The sequence below is a fragment of the Vespa mandarinia genome, chromosome 17, assembly GCF_050613455.1.
Source record: "Vespa mandarinia isolate Hongniang chromosome 17, ASM5061345v1, whole genome shotgun sequence".
NCBI lineage: Eukaryota > Metazoa > Arthropoda > Insecta > Hymenoptera > Vespidae > Vespa > Vespa mandarinia.
In genome coordinates, this window is record NC_140826.1 from 4,169,857 (window position 1) to 4,187,048 (window position 17,192).

Consider the following 17,192-nt stretch of genomic DNA (forward strand, 5'->3'; position numbering starts at 1 on the left):
ATTCTCATAATTATCGTGTTACATGAATTACATATAGTCTCTCTTTCTCTCTCTCTCTCTCTCTCTCTCTCACTCTTTTTCTCTCTTTTTCTATCTTTCGCATTCTCATTAACATAACATCGTTATCTTGGTTTACAATACTACGTGCTGACGATTAAAAAACAATAACTAAATGATCATCGTGTCACCTTCGGCCACTCAGATTTCTATACAATGATGTATATGTAAAATGAAATTATACGGTATATCAATTACATAGGATTTATGCACGAATAAGCAAATTTTATTATAGTGTTACGAAAGGATTGTTCAATGATTTATCTTTAAACAAGGACATTGAGATTTGATCTTGACTGGATTTAAATTCATATAAATAATAATGAAGACATTTAGACGTTAAAAACATTAAAAATTAAATTAAAAAGAAAAAAGAAAAGAAAGATTAAATTTAAATTATGACCTTTGTACAATAACTTGGTAGATTCGTGTCTAGCAACTGTTAGTGCATAACGGATTCCTTGGCTTACCGTTGACAGTTCGTTATTCGTCGTCATAGAGCAAATGATTTCGTAGGATGATATCTACGGTACTTCACATCCTTGAGAAGGTACTTAATTTGTTATAATTATATTTATTCTTTCTTCTTGCGATTAAAATATTTTTCTTTCATCAATCTTTTTTTTTTTTTTTTTTTTTATTACTAGTGTTCGATCACATACTTGAAAGATCATAGTTCTTTTTTCCTTCTTCTTCTTTTTAATTACGAAATATTTTCCTTCGTGATACTAAAAAGAAAAAAAAATAAAAGAAAATATTTTCAAATGAAATTTCTTCGATCAAAAATCGATTTAAAAATATACATTTTCATTTTCCTCGTTCATATCTACCTCTGATCAAGTAAAAAATACAATTAGCTTGGCGATCGATACAGTTAGTTAGTACCAGCTCTTCTCTTTTATTTTTTTCACCCGTACGTTTTCGGACACAAAGGGAATCGAGCGAGTCGCGCGTAGAGAGTCTATAAATAAAGTTCGCGATGCACTTGCACCGGTGCATTGGTTGCATCAGGCGGCAAACCTCGTTCGCCTCCAGCTTCTATCTGCTATCCTGATACATTAGCTGCAGTACTGCTGCACCGATCATTTCGTTTAAATGAGAAAATAATAAAATCATCGCTTTGAAAATTCGAAAAAGAGAGAGAGAAAGAGACAGAGAGAGAGAGAGAGAGAGAGCGAGAGAGAGAGAAAGAGATTCTAAAAGATTTATTTTAATTAAATTTCTTCGAATAATATTTATTTAAATCTCTTTGGATAGTTTCAAAAAGAGAAATTCTCTCTCTCTTTCTCTTTGAGAATTTATAGTTCGATCGAACGGTATTTTTGAAAATGTTCTTAATAAAGTTTCACGATATCAAATTATCAAATATTTGTTCTCTACTTCAACTGGTGTATTTCAAGATAGAGAGAGAAATCGCAATTTACTCGGTGTTCATGATTATCGATGACTTAAGGAGAGATATATATACTAACGTGAAATAGTGAAGAATATTAAGAGATAAACAACGACTTACGGGAATCATAGCGGAGGGGAACATGACCCCGTTCTCTTTTATTTCTCCTTTCTTCTTACTGCAGATTAATTTAATTTTATTTTTTATTTCGCATTAGTAGCAACCAAGTCATCGTAGAGAGAACATCGTAACAGATCGAATCTCGTCTCTCTCTCTCTCTCTTTATATATAAATATATGTATATAATCTTAGCTTTATTTATTTTCTCTCGATTAAGTAATTTATAATTATATCTATATTATTTTATTTAGTATTATACAGAATCGATACTAATTTTTAAGACGTTTTATCATCGAAAGATCGGCATGTAATTTTATGGTTTGAAAACGTTTTTAAGATCTTTTTTTTTCTTTCTTTTCTTTTTTTTCTTTTTTTTTCTTTACATATTGCTTCGAGGACAAGTAATCTGCGAATTGGATAAAAAAAATCGAATAAGAAATTTTGAGATGAAATATTTATCTGCAACTTTATTTGATTACATCATTTTCATAATCACATGGAAGATTAATCACGAAGATTCTGCATAGATTTTTATTTTTATCTCTCTCTCTCTCTCTCTCTCTCTCTCTCTCTCTCTCTCTCTCTCTCTCTCTATCTCTCTCTTTCTATCTCGCGTTTCTTTTTTTTAATCGAATGTTAGGTATTAAGCTACCATTATTTCTTATAGTTGCAAAACATAAGAAGTGTCCTTCCCGCGAGCTAAACGGATACTCTCGAGAAAATCAGACGATGATACGTGTCGTTTGCACGTACTCAAGGAAAAAGGAGGAAAGAAATTTTTTTAAATGTTTCTCGACTAATCGAGATTAAAGGAATTAAAAAATTTATATGATATTTAACAAAACCTCTACGTGCATGCGTGTGTGTATGTACGAGTATACGTGTTTCTTAGTAAGCTAGTGCAAACGTGACCGCCGACACGAATTCACAACCCTTAAATTTCTGTTCTTAGTCATGACTTTGAATAAAACATTACGTGGCTCTCTTTTTTTCCTTTTTTTTTCTGCTTCTTGCTTGCCTTCGATTTTTTTTCTCTCTCTTTCTATATATATATATATTTTTTTTTTTCGCTGCATTACACTAGACTGAACTCCAAGGAAAGATTCTACTATGATATTATTTAAGGATTTTGTTTAGTTCGATGTCTATATCAGCTGATTGTTATGATAATATCCCCAAATTATATATATATATATATAAATAATTTTCTTTTACAGTAATCACAACTGAAATTATTTAAAACCTTTTAAATTTACCTTGATTTATCTTTACGCTGAAATGTATATTTTTATCCGGAGATATAACCATGATATTCACATTTTCAGTTTTATATGATTCATTCAATATAAGTATATACCTATATATATTTGTAATAATTCCATGGATATCATTACGTAGATCGATATAATTCCAAATAAGTGATGAATCCAATTATTTTTAAAACCTGTCCTGATCTTGTACCATTTTTATAATTACTGCCACGATAATATATATATATATATATATATATATATATATATATATACATTCGTGATCGATATAGTAACACATGGTCAATGTGAGAAACGATCAATTAAATGTAACCTTCGCATAGACTCTTTCAGTATCATGAGCTATCCTTGTGATGAATTACCTTGTATTCTTCCTAAACGACGTTATTTTCTAGAATGGTGAAATAACTATTCAAACTATTGCAAAATAAGAATGATTCAATTCATTTGCCAAAAAAAAAATTATTTTATCTGATTTAAGAAGGAAAACCCTTTCGAGAGAAATTCTTCGTATAGAATTATTATTAATTTTCTTAATGCGTTTATTATCTTTAATTTAAGCCAAAGTAATTATCCTTTCTCCTAATTTTTTTTTTCTTATATTATACATTCGTTGAATTTATTAACACACACACACACACACACATATATATATATATATATATATATATATATATATATATATATAAGATAAAGAAGATAATTAGTTTTGCTTGGTCGTCATTAATGAAACTTAGTCGATTTTATAATTTAAAAAAGAAGAAGAAAAAAAAAGACAAAAATAGATCAAAGAATGAATTTCTACAAATCTCGAATTGGACGATCGTCCAGTTTATTAATATTTCCTTTTTTTTCTTTCGTTTCTTTACAGAATTATCACGCATGGACACACGTGATAACGCACGTGTTCGAATCGAAATGTACTTGAATCGCGTGATGTAGCGGTGTACAGTTATGCACAACGTTCATACACGATGGTACGCTATATGATGTAGATTGTAGAGGTAGATAGAAAAAGAGGAAGAGAGGGAAAAGAGACAAAGAGAAACAAGGACAGGGAGAGGGAGAGAAAGAGAGAGAGAGAGAGAGAGAGAGAAATATGCGGTATACCAAGCCGTGGCTGGCATCAACGATCGGGAGTCTTCAAGGTTCGCTCGAACACAACTCATCGTAGTCGGAGTTGTTTTTGACAAAGTTAAAAATCGCGTACGGTTGTTTTCTTGTAAAAGGTTATTTAACAAAAAAAAAAAAAAAAATAAAAAAAAAAATAAAAAATAAAAAAATAAAAAAGGAGAAAAAGAAAACAAAAATAAAGGAAAAAAAGATTGTCACGAAAAAAGAACTTCTCACAGAGTTTGATATTAAATCGTACGAGACCCCTTCACTTTAATGTTGCCAAGACTTTCATCAAACTAATTCGAAGGTTTTCTCCGTTGTTCTGTACGGATAGATATATAATATTTCACGTAGATACTTTTCAATAAAAAAAAAGAAAAAAAAAAAAAATAAGAAGATCGATTTCGAAATCGGCTAATACTCGAGTAACAAAGAAAACGAGTTATACAAATGAAGCGAAGAAAACGTAAAGATTGTGAATTGTGGATGACATTTTAGACGAAGATTTTCGTCGAATTTACGCAAGAATTAATTGTTTAATTATATGCGTATGTACGAATGCGTATACACGATTGATAAAGAAAACATTGCGTAAAGGAGGAATATATATATATTTACATATATCTTCGTTCTCTTCTTGCTGATCTTGACACATTTTTTACTTTACTTCACTCTTTACTTTAATAGAAAGGGATGCGTATGCTCACTTAACTATAGACACATATCTTACCGATGAATACAATCATTTTTCTTCGATGCGAATAGAAGAATAAAATGTATTGCAAGTCACGAAGAAGAGAGTTTTCTTATTTGAAATTGTGAAAGGAATCGGAGCAGTGATAACGATCCTCTAGAGGAAAAGGGGTAATTTTAGAGTCCTGCATTGCAGAAGAATTAAGTGCGAGGTGTAGCTTCTCGTGACGGGTCTAATAAGCGAGGAAGGAATATTTTCAAGGATCGAGCCTTAAAGCAACATACATACATATATATATATATATACTTACATACATACATAGACACTGAGCAGACGGATACACGAATATATACTAGGATATATATTTCTAATAGTGAAGTTTCTTCATTGGTGGCTATCTGGTTCGACTCGTTCTCTTGCCACACCGATCGTCGTCTTGCTCGTCGCCTCGAGTCGACCGCAAAATCGATCGCGACATCGACCAGCCACGTGCTTTCTACTTCCAACGTTCTATTCGACTAAAGGAAGAAACTCAAAGCGTTTCACGCGATTTGAAGAAACTCTTCGCAGATAAGGAAAACTCATTTCGTAAAAGATAATTCAATCGGATTTTTATCTTTTTCATTTCCTTTTTAATCGAAAAGAAAAAAAAAAAAAACAAGATTTATCTACTTTTTTTCTCTTCTTCTTTTTCTTCTTCTTTTTTCTTTCTTTTTTTTTTTTTTTTTTTTTTTTTTCTTTTCTTTTTCAGCAATAACGTGAATTATGATCGATCGTCTTTTTTTTCGTTATTTTATTCATTTGTTAAACCTGTAATTAACGTCTGTTGTGAGTTACGTGTACGTGTGTATGTGCGTCAAAAAAAATATCACATGAGCGTGATTATTCTGATTATTCGTGTCACTCTTACGATTTTCTTGTTTACATTTACGTCGGAAGAATAAGAGTCCTTCAGTTTGTATCGAACATCACAAGAGAGTAGAACTGTGAGTTGGTATTTGCCAAGAGAAAAATTACATAGAGAGAAAGAGAGAGAGAGAGAGAGAGAGAGAGAGAGAAGAGTGGGAGGGAGGGAGAGAGAAGGAAAAGAAAGAAAAAAAGGGGAGAAAAAAAAAGGAAAAAAGTGCGTGCGCAAAATAAAGATACTAAAGGAATGGCGATGGGTGTGGGTGCAACAATGAACCAACATGTGTTGGTTACTTCGTATTCGAAAAGACAATAGAAGACTGGGAGACAAACGAAGCTGCAAAAGTGACTCTCTTTCGAAAGTATAACTCGGAGGAAACAAGCGATTTCGAAATTCGATTGTTGTCATCTTGTGTCTCGTGTCTCGTTAAAATCGACTTCGTGGAACGACGAGGAAAAAGGAACGGTTTATTTCGAACGTTTTGAACTACCATATCCCATCCCATCCCATCCCATCCCATCCCATTCCATCCCATCTCATCACATCTCATCCGATTGTTCATCTACGATGAAAACTTAAAAGAAGAAAAGAAAAAGAAAGAAAAAGAAAAAAAGAATAAAGAAAAAACAGTTTCGAGAGAAGATATCTATGAGAGAAGATAATAAGAAAAGGATTGATAGAGATTGCGGTAGACAAGGGTCATTGACATTAAAGACATCGTGACATGTGTTAAGAATGAACCACGATCCTGTGATCTGTCAGCAGTACTTTTATTGCAGTCAACGTAGACATCGAATCAGGTATAATTTATTAACAGGGAAAAAGAAACGATATTTTTTTCTTCATGATCCTAATGATCCTAATAACATTTGTATATATATGTGTATATATATATATATATATATTAAAATTTCTCAAAGGAACTTTAATCCAACGTGATAAACGTGATCATTAAAAAATATTATAAAGTATACATAATAGTAGTACTAATAGTAGTTTGATTGTACTCAACGTAAACATCAAACGTTGTTTAAAGAAATTATTAAGATGAGATGATTATTAAGAGAAAGAGAGAGACAGAGAGAGAGAGAGAGAGAGAGAGAGAGAGAGAGAGAGAGAGAGAGAGAGAAAGGAATAAGAAAAAAAAAATTACAACACGTTAGAAACATGTACAATATCTCATTTAATTTCGTACTTGGACTTGTAATTTTCTTTGCGATGACGTATACGAAAGAATGTAAAAGCTCTTTGATATGCAAAAAAGTAAATATACGTAAGTAGAATTATGAGATAAAAGAAAAGATAAAAAGAATTATGAGAGAAGTAACGAGTAGTATAAGACAGACATAGATCTTTGTTTCGATCTTAACTTAACGCGATCACGTAATTGATTATATTTATATGTGATCAGTTTTAGTATCGTTTCTATTTAACATACGAATACATCTTCTTTTATCTTTTGAGGAAGAAGTTGATGAAGAGGAATTAATCCTTTTGATTTATAAATGTCAAAGATTATATAAAAAATGATTCCTGAATAATTTATTTATACGATTAAATTTAACTTTATATTTCTGTTTTAATCGTGAATTCTTATAACGTTCTAGAAAATCTGTAGAATTTTCTTCGATATAAATCGAGAATACATTGAATAACAAAGATCTATAAAATTTTTAATAATTTTATTAGTTTTAATATTCAAGTATTAAGTTAATGGATTAATAGTATTATTCGAGAATATCAACTGTCTTGGAAGTTGTTGGAAAGAAAGAAATCCTTATAGGATATTCACGAATGCGGATCAAGGTTGCCGGATCTGGTAATCGTGGAGAACGTGAACGTAAGACGATGGTTTCATTCGATTGACTTCTTTAGAATTTAGAGAGGCGTCCAAAGATATATATATATATATATATATATATATATATATATATATATATATATATACAGTTATTATATCGCCTAAACTTTGTTTATAAATTAGCCTTCGATAGGATTGATTCTTGAATGAATGAGCGTTCGATCTAATCGACAAATTTTTTTTTCTTTTTCTTTTTTTTCCTCACCGTTCGAACGTACAAGATCATAAATTGTAATTCATATTTGTTACATCTGCAAAACTACGTTTATGAGTTGACTATACAATGAGTTTATTTTCAAGGTGATGTTTGTAAAAAACAAAAAAGAAAAAAGAAAAAGAAACACAAAAATAAATAAAAAATAAAATAAAAAGAAAAAGAAAAAATTTTTTAAATCATAAAAAAAAAAAACGTTTATCAATATTTTTCAAGCGTGGAAGAATAATTGTTCAATGATTTCTTTACCGATAAATATTGACATGGAGACATGGGAACAATGGTGAATCGTTTTATTAACGGAACGAAGAGAAATTATATCAATACGTAAGTTAGGTAGCTGCTCGAAATAATATAGGCAGAGAGAAGAAGAGGGTTTTTATTGTTCGAATGCATAAGTCCGCGACTTCTTTTCCGGATGAAATCTCTTCGTAATGAATACATCATCGATCGAAGGAACACGTTGTTGAGTTAGCGTCACGGGACATAGCGTTATTTGCTTCTTTACATCATTCTATGAAATCTGAGAAAATGTCAAATGTTTTAAGTTATATTCTTGAGCAATTAATATTGAATAATCGTTATTTTTAAATTATTATCATTCGGGAAGAGTTTTTCGAGGAACTCACAAATCCAAATTAAAATTTTTCGAATCGATATTATTCTCGTGGTTTTTTCTTTTTGTTTTTCTTTTTTTTTTTTTTTTATTTTTTATTTTTTGTTGTCGTTTTTTTCTTCATTCAACATTGGTTCGAACCTTGAAGTAGATAAATCACGATAGATAGTAAATGATAATGCATAAAAAACGATATTTCATCGGTGTACAATTGTAAAAACGGCAATGTGTTATTAGTATTTCCGTTTTACTGTGTCATGGAATATATTGCGAACAGAATATCGCACGATTCCAGGTTAACTAAATGTAAAATCAAAACGTGCTAGATATTATCTATGTATTTAATAAATATTTCAAATTTACTTTGACCTCAGGCAAATATCGTAGTTTACCGAAAACAAATATATTTTATGATTTCTAGAGAAGAAGCATTCTCCCTTCTCTCTCCTTTTTTTTTTTTATTTTTGTAATCAAGATTTAATGATTGACGATAGAGAGAAACCCACGTTACACTCGCGTGTTTCTAATCGTAAAGTGAGATTAGGTGTGGAGGGCTGCCCGATGGTCATTAGAGGTGGCTAGTTTATCGATTAATCGATAAACTCGTTACTCTCTAGGTTGTCCTATGATATTTTGAGAACTCGAAAATGAAGATCTCTTAAAAGGTATTGTTTCAGAATTAATTAAAAAAGTCACACGATCGATAAAGTACATTTTTCTTTGCGAGTATATATCAGCCTAATCAAAACTAGCATGAATCAACGATACATAGAAATAAATTAATTGCATCACGCAAGCGAAAGTAATAACTACGTATCTGATGACTTCTACGTGACATTTGAAGAAAACTCTTTTCAGTGTCACGGCGTTTCGACATTTTCATCGTCATGAGAAAGAAAACAACGAAGAATACGAAAAAAAAAAGAAAAAAAAAGGGTGAAAGACGAGATACATTAATGTTTATCATACAAAATAACTATTACCACAGTGCATATAAAGTTTTATCACGTATTTCGTAGTTATAGGATTTTACGAGAATGCGTGATAAAAATTAACGAAGAGTCACGTGATCAGCGTACAAAAAGTTTAGATCATTGATCTATTCGCCTTTAGTTCATTAAAAATGTTTTTATACTTTCGACATGTTTGTTCTTCTGTCAGATATATTTTTCGTTGCGGTATATTTTGTCGTTTCCTTTTTATTCTGTTCTCTTTTTTTTTTATTGCTTTCTTTTTTTGTTTTTTCTTTTTTTTTTTTTTTTTTTTTTTTTTTTTTTTTTTAAGTCGTTGTTATCTTCAACATTCGTCAAATATTATCATTCGCACAATGAATAATTCAATGATCATCGTCGGGATATGTCACGTTGCGATCACGACGAAGCTCGTGTAATACGCAGACCACGAAGACTGAATTTCCGTGTTTCTCATGCAAAACAAGGTCGGTTTGTGCTTTAAGGTGGAACCGAGAGAATAAGAGAAGTTATGTTACTCTCTCTTTCTCTCTCTCTCTCTCTCTCTCTCTCTCTCTCTCTTGGTCTTCTATTTTACCTTTCTATTCCCTCCATAACGGTACAGATGTTGTGATCCTCAATCTTATATATTGTTATTATACAGCATGATCATCCAAGGTGTGTCTCTTTGAAGACAAAACGATAAAGATTATTAACCATAAGATTTTTATGTATATATGTAGAAAAAAAATATATATATACATTACTTTTCTCATGCTTTTTCATTCATCGATTTTCTCGAGTGCGGTACGACACAGAAAAGCAAATAAAGTACTAATACCATGATAAAGATCAGCCATAAACTTTGCCTCTAAGTAACATTCGCAATAATGTTACATTCGACCCAGTTCTATTAGAAATCGATTCATCCTCTCGATAATAAATTTTATCACGATTTGTAACATTGAAATTGGTAAAAAAGGAAAAAAGAAAAGGAAAAAGAAAATAAAGAGAAATAAAAAAACGTTAAACCTTTCTTTCGTAATATATTTTAGGACATGCGAAAGACAGAGGGGCGTTGACAGAGATGCTGACAGGGGTGAAGATGACGACGAAGATGAGAATCCTTTGGGCAGGTGGCCACACGCTCTTAGTCCAGCCTTGGCTTGTCTTGGTTGTACACTTGGCCTGTTCAACATCAGTAGATTCGCTATTCTTAGTATACAATTCGGAGGTGAGTGATCAATTATGAAATATATAGGGGCTTGTTGGTATTATTTTTAAATTGTTGGAGTTGGTAATTAATAGAGGTTATCATAAATAAATTCCACGTCGAATAAGAGAGAAGTACCTTAACGGATAATTAAAGGTCTTCCGCTTTCTCTCTCCGTTTCTCTTTTTTTCTCTCTTTATAATTGACCATACATCAGCAAAGTACCTCCCGCAGAGAGGCTACATTTCATTTCTTTAAGAGTATCTCTCTTTAAAAATGGTTATCGATTTTCGTTGATGATAATGATCATTTCGGTGTCTTCCTTTCTTCAATAAATCCCATTGTCGTCATCGATAAAAATAAATGTGTATATATATATATATATATATATATATATATATATATATATATATACATATATATGTATGTATGTGTAATCGTAAATTTCCTTTTGCTTCTAGCCAACTTTATAGTACAGTTTCTGATATTATCCCTAGTACTTGGAATACCATTATTAACGCTTCAAGTATGTCTCGGTCAAAGATTAGCGACTGGGTCCGTCGACATGTGGAAAATCTCACCTCTATTTCAAGGAGTTGGAATAGCTTTGCTAACAGCACAAGCGTTCATTGGAATTTACAGTATAGTGGGTGTATCTTGGATGTTCGTATACTTCAGGTGAATCGACAGTTTCTTTAGTTAATAATAAGATGAAGAAAAGAAAAGAAAATTCTTGATGATACCTCATCGACGCTAACGTGAGATCAAAGTTCATCGATTATTTTTAATAACGAGATCATCATTACTCTCTAGGGATTCGTTTATCACGAAGCAAGATAGGTATCGATGGGCAGAACCGTTTCTCTTGTATCGAGAAGACAGTAGACCTACGCACAATAGTAGTACTACCTATAAATTATACGAGACGGTTCCGGATTACTTCAGTGGTGCTGTTTTACAAAGGCATCATTTGAACGAACCTGATCCTGGCATTGTTACATTGAAATTTCAAGTTGCATTTAATTTGGCAGTCGTTTGGATGATCGTATTTGTATCGTTAAGTAAAGGTACGTCAAAGAAATCATTCATAAATTTTTTTTTCCGACTCTTGATTAATATTTTTTTAGGTTTGAGATCTTATGGAAAGGTGGTATATGTTTTTACATTAGTACCTGTGTTTGGTACGTTAATTCTCTGTACTAAATTACTTGGGCTGACACCACCTGGTTCCATTCATCAGCTGTTTCCTGCCACTGTTTGGAATGAATTTTTCATTAACGGTAAATCATGGGTGGCTGCCTCCACTGAGGTTTTCCTTACGTGGGGTTTACTTGGGGCAGCTGCTATGCAGGTAAATCAAAATCATTAATCATAGGAATAAAGATTTTGACGATATTTCTTTTTTTCTTATCTTGAAATATCCTTATTTTAGATAGCAGCGCATAACAAGCATAAACATCTTTTACAAAGAGACACCAGTCTTGTCGTGGTGTTGACTTTTGTTGTTTTACTTCTCGCTGCCTTTTTAGCGAATACCTGTGTACAAATTCTCCGACATCATGGATATATTTACACGACTAGTTCGTTCGGTAAATATTCGGAATCTTTTAATAAATTCTATGAAAATATATGCAACATATCAGCATCTAATATTTTCATATTTTTATATTTAGAGAGAATATCAGGATATACGTTTATGCGACTCGTTAATCAACCAGCACCATCGTGGTACACTAGCACACCGGAAAGATTTATGTCTCATGCATCTTTTTTGGTTGGTCAACGAGTTACTCGACCAGGTGCTGATATTTCAACCGAATCCGGATATCAAGTATTGAGATTATCCACTGAATTAGTACCTGCCACTCTAGCGTTGCTAGGGACTGAGCAAGTCTCACCATTCTGGGCTATATTGTTCTACTTTATTCTCATTTTATTTGGAATAGCTCAACAGGTGATTAAAGATTACACGTGATACAATGTTATTATTCATCGCAGACGAGTCTTTCTATTATCATTTTTATTTTTAACGTTATAGCTTGCGATATGGCACTGTGTGATAACCGGTATAATGGCTATCAACACGAAGATGATGAAATTATGGGAGACTACTATCACGTTTTTTAGCTGCGCCTGTGCTTACATATTGGGTTTACCAATGGCAACAGAGGTATATACAATATAACTTTATAGGGGAGGGGGAAAAAAAAAGAAGAAAAAAAATAGATACACACAGGTGCGTTGAATTTAAAGATAGTTTCCAAAGATAAGCCGAAATTTTTTAATCTTTACTCATCACGATGAGACACAAATTACAAATAATCATATGACTTAACCGAAGCTATTTCGAGGAATGAACTATTAATGTACTTAAGCGATATCAAGTACGAATCGTAATGTTTAACTCATCCATTGTTGGTGATATCGTTAACTCTTTACGAGGCATCTTTATCAGGCCGTATCAGACGATCTTTCGTTTGCTCAGATAGTTTTTATCAGTTGCTTGCTTGCGTGTTCCACTTCGATGGTGTGTCACGAGCGCGAACGGTATTACGGCGACGTTAGTATTAAAATTAAAGATGAATAACAATGCGCATGCTGTGGTACGTCGAAGCGTGCCATGTTATTTTTGTAATGAATTTTTGGAAGAAAGATATTTGCCTGAACACGTTAAACATTGTGGTGCCGTGTTAGAGGAATGCCCTCATAAATGTGGAGTGTACGTGCCGAGAAGAAACATGCAGATACACGAGAGATCATGCTCTAAGAGAATATCGAAAAGAAGTAGCGAGATCAAGGTAGATCCACGTGATTCTCTTTGGAAGGAAAAGGTTTTATCGATATTAACATTGTTACGTGGCGCTATCAATGAAGCAGAAAAGGAACGTAAACGTTTGACGGAGACAATGTCGAAAAATTTTACTATTTTACATCGTAAACACGAAGCCCTGGATATGATGCGTTTAAATACGATAGAATCGATGGAGGAGACTCGTCGTAACAATGTCACGTTGGATCAGAGATTAAACGTACTTGAATTGAGTTGTGACAAAATGGAACAACGTACTTGTATGAGTTTTCAAAAGATATCGGAACAATTGCAATTATTGCAGGCGGGTTTGGATGACGAACAAAAGAAGCATGAGAAACTCTTCGATGATTGGGCTAAGGATCTGAGCGATTTGAAGACGTTCATTGCTAAAGAGAGTATACTTGTGAGTGGGATCTGGCAGGAACAATTAAAGAGGATTCATGATCTGAAATTAGAGCTTGAGATGAGGTGTAAGGACTCGAAGGATCTGATGAAAAAGTATGAAGAACTTTGTGAAAAAATTGACTCGACCGGCAAGAATACACGTGAACTTTTTCATACGACTATTGAACAACAAAAGGATATAAAAGCTTTGAGATTTCAGGCGAAAGAAAATTTGAAGTACATTGAGGAACTTATCAAAGATAGTAATTCAAAGGTAAATACTTTGGAAGATAGTGATAGGGAATGCAAGTGTTGCTTACGAGAACTTGGACCTTTCTCAACTAACGGTCGTCTTTTATGGCGAATTGATAGATACAAAGAGAAGATAAACGAAGCGAAGGAAGACGATTGTCCGATTTATAGTCCAATTTTTTTGAACAAAGATTATGGGTATACTCTTAGAATGGAATTGTTTCTTAACGGTATAGGTCAATGGAAAGATCGTCACGTGATAGGATGCCTTAAAGTCGAAAACGGAAAGTGGGATCCTCTGTTAGATTGGCCTTGTATTCTCCGAGCTACTGTAATATTGAAGGATCAAGAAAATCCTGCGAATGATCTCAGAAAGATTGTGAAAAGTGTTAGACGTGAGAAAAAAGATACGAAGGAAAAGCCTGATAAAGAGTCCGGCTTGTATATGTTCATTCCTCACACAACTTTGGCTAGATATTCGGGATATACGAAGAATGACGTTATGTTTTTTGAGATTCAAGTGAAGGATATAAGAACGAGTGATTCGATGCCGTCTTTAGTTCTATGAATCGTCGTAATCCTATCAGTTATCTAGCGAAAAAGAAGAAAAAAAAATGGAAAAAAAACATATATTATATATATATTTATCTATGTATAAAGGGAATAGGAAAGAAAATGTAGTCCGGTTGAATCGATCGATTACGAGGATAAAATTTCCATTGCATAATCGTACTGACACTGTTATTTTTGTGTTTCTCTCTTTTTTTTCTTCCATTATAGTTGGGCATTTACGTTGTATATTATCTGGACTATACGGTCGGTGGGGCATGGTGGATAATGGTTCTGTACTTGGTACAAGTCGGTGCTGTGTTCGCGGTAAGAGGACGACCGCACAGTGGCGAAGCCGTAGTTGCAGAATTATTTCCACCTACGGGACGATGTCTCAGACATTGGGCTGGTCCACTTCTATCTTTCACATGGAATGTCATTCTACCTGTGACTTTAATGGTATGTTAGTGAGCTTGCATATTTAATATTTATAAGTGGCAGTAAAATACTGTTAATCGTTTAACACGGTCGCGCTTATAATTAAATGCCATTTAAAATAGACCGAACAATCGAGTGGTTTCGTAAAACTAATTATCTGTCTATTATCTAACAGGTACTCAGTATTACTGTGTTCAAAAACAACGGATTCCGAGAGCTCTATTCGTATCGTCGAACGAGCAGAGATTATTGGGCTGTGTGGGCGAGGCAATTGGGTGCGGCAATTCAATTGATTCCAATATTAACGATCCCAGCTGTGGCAATAATCCAAACTTGTCGATATCTCAATAATGGTCCGCCTGATATATTCGACGTAAGTATAATATTATTAAACTTGCTTTATATTTGATCTATCTATCTATCTATCTATCTATTTTTATATATATATTTTATATATTTTATTTATATATATATATATATATATCTTCTAAAGCGAACAAATGATCTCTTTGTTATTGCTAACATTAGAACGAACAAGTGGAAGTTAGCGTAAGTCACTGTGATCAGTGCAATGGCGTAAGTTTTCGTAGAGATGAGATAAAAATAAATAATATAAAAATACTCTATCATCAATGGACAATTATGATTTAACATTAAATTCGTTCGTTATAATTTCGTTCGCAGAGAATTCAGCTACTTTATCGTCCGGCTCTTGAAACCGACGACCCCGCGGATACTCATACGCAAATTGGTAATGATACCAGTACCAGTATTCATGGAAATGGTATTTTACCGACCACGACCGATGTACCTTTCGAAGATCCACCACCAAAATATACTCCACCACCTAGTTACACGACGGCAACTGGTGCGAGAATAGCAAAGATGTTACGTCAAAGTTTTCGACGAAGCGTCAGACGTATCGCTAATGTTCTTGGAGAAACTAGTGCACCTAGGCAAAGGCCAGCATTGCAACCACCACCTCCGGATTATGCTACCGTCTTGGTCGAAATGAATCAGAATAATCATGGTCGAGACGTTTCGATACACATGAACAACGAGTCTAGACCAGATGTTGTAGTAACAAACGTTAGAAGTGGTCGCAATGGAAGATCAGCGACTGTAGTTGGTATTGGTGAAAGACACAGGCCAAATACCATCGATAGGATGACTAGAATCGATTCGTTAGACGGTAATAGAAGAATCACCGTGGAACGTACTCATTCTACTTTGGAGAGAGGAACTCGTAGTAGAGGATGTAACGTCAGCAATAGCAATTCTTTATCCTCTGCTAGCATGAATCTCACGGCAGCCGATGTGGCAAATCTTTTGCGAAGTAGTATCAGAAGGGGGACAGCTCGAACGCAACAGTCCCTACGTAGAAGCTTCTGTCAAGATGAACCGACCGCGGCGGTGTCCGTTCAGAATCTAGTCGAGGCCGCTGCGCCGATCGGTCAAGACTCCTTGGTCCTTCCGAAGGACGTCTCTCTAGTCCCCAACGAACACGTCGACGATGATCGCGAAGACAAGAAGACTGCGGACGAAATGGAAAATTCCATTTCTGTGATATAGACTTCGGCCCTCCCCCTCCTCTTTACCTACGTATCCCCCTCCTCCTTCATTCGTTCGAGCTTTATTTGCTATATGGCAATATCCTCCTCTCCTCCTTTATCATTCTCATCACAAATCATTTTTGCCTTTGGACGACTTTCTTTCTGAAGGATTCTTCTCTCCGGTTCTAAACCTGGACCGCTTACATGTAAATTAATTCACGCTCGCTGCATCTTTCTCCTTTAGGAGATTATAATTCATTCGTGTTCTCTTCGTAGTATTTATTTCTTTTTCTTTTCAAACGCGTTTATTGTGTCCCGTCGCATTGAAATAATTTACGAATCAACGTACGAATCATTCTTATTCCGCTCTCAGTTATATGTTGGACGATCGTTAGAAAGAAAAGAAAAAAAAAAAAAAAAGACAAAAAAAAGGATCTAATAGTTTTTTTTATGTTCAATTAGCTCATGAAATATAAATGTGTGTTCAAAAAAAGATTATTAATTTAGCGAATTACTGCCTAAGCTCCTTGGACGTAAAGATTATTATTCTAGTCTTTATTTCTATGAGCAAAAAGAAAAAAAGAAAGAAAAAAAAAAAAAGGGAAAATCAAGTTTCTCTGGGCCTTTAGAGTATTCGCATTCGTTTGTGCAAAGATACAGTTGAACTTAGATATTATTTTTCACGTGATTACAACTTAGTTGGGATCATGCTGTTTTCTTACTAATTGGCATTTTAGATGAGCTCGTACAAACGATATCTTCTTGTAATATAATAATTTACTTTATCTCTTC

At 33.5% G+C, this 17,192-nt stretch overlaps 2 protein-coding genes and 1 long non-coding RNA gene across 7 annotated transcripts in view; 2 read left to right on the forward strand and 1 right to left on the reverse strand.

Annotated features, from left to right (window-relative positions):
* Positions 1-5,213, reverse strand: part of LOC118443461 (uncharacterized) — a 31,037-nt gene extending 25,824 nt beyond the window's left edge. Inside the window, exon 1 of one of the 2 annotated variants that reach the window (XR_014983168.1) lies at positions 4,962-5,212. This is a non-coding gene — a long non-coding RNA (uncharacterized LOC118443461). Of the gene's footprint in view, positions 1-4,961 lie in introns of both variants that reach the window. The other variant, XR_014983167.1, reaches the window with a different exon arrangement.
* The window catches only part of bdg (sodium-dependent transporter bedraggled), a 39,325-nt gene extending 22,795 nt beyond the window's left edge, over positions 1-16,530 (forward strand). For 3 of the 4 annotated variants that reach the window (XM_085662335.1, XM_085662336.1, XM_085662334.1), the window contains exons 4-14: positions 10,255-10,433; positions 10,874-11,090; positions 11,226-11,479; positions 11,540-11,763; positions 11,845-12,001; positions 12,086-12,366; positions 12,451-12,582; positions 14,641-14,868; positions 15,023-15,220; positions 15,376-15,423; positions 15,532-16,530. In XM_085662335.1, the coding sequence (XP_085518461.1) occupies positions 10,255-10,433; positions 10,874-11,090; positions 11,226-11,479; positions 11,540-11,763; positions 11,845-12,001; positions 12,086-12,366; positions 12,451-12,582; positions 14,641-14,868; positions 15,023-15,220; positions 15,376-15,423; positions 15,532-16,419 (2,806 nt within the window). In that variant the 3' untranslated portion in view covers positions 16,420-16,530. The remainder of the gene's footprint in view (positions 1-10,254; positions 10,434-10,873; positions 11,091-11,225; positions 11,480-11,539; positions 11,764-11,844; positions 12,002-12,085; positions 12,367-12,450; positions 12,583-14,640; positions 14,869-15,022; positions 15,221-15,375; positions 15,424-15,531) is intronic. The other variant, XM_035870476.2, reaches the window with a different exon arrangement.
* On the forward strand, positions 12,595-14,634 carry LOC146872469 (uncharacterized). The gene has a single exon (XM_085662339.1). The coding sequence runs from the start codon at positions 12,992-12,994 to the stop codon at positions 14,426-14,428; it is 1,437 nt and encodes a 478-aa protein (XP_085518465.1). The 5' UTR covers positions 12,595-12,991; the 3' UTR covers positions 14,429-14,634.
* Positions 16,531-17,192: the final 662 nt, after the last annotated feature.

What these genes read in the sequence shown, in the direction of transcription:
- LOC146872469 (XM_085662339.1), top strand. Translation starts at nt 12,992, where the DNA reads ATGAATAACAATGCGCATGCTGTGGTACGTCGAAGCGTGCCATGTTAT.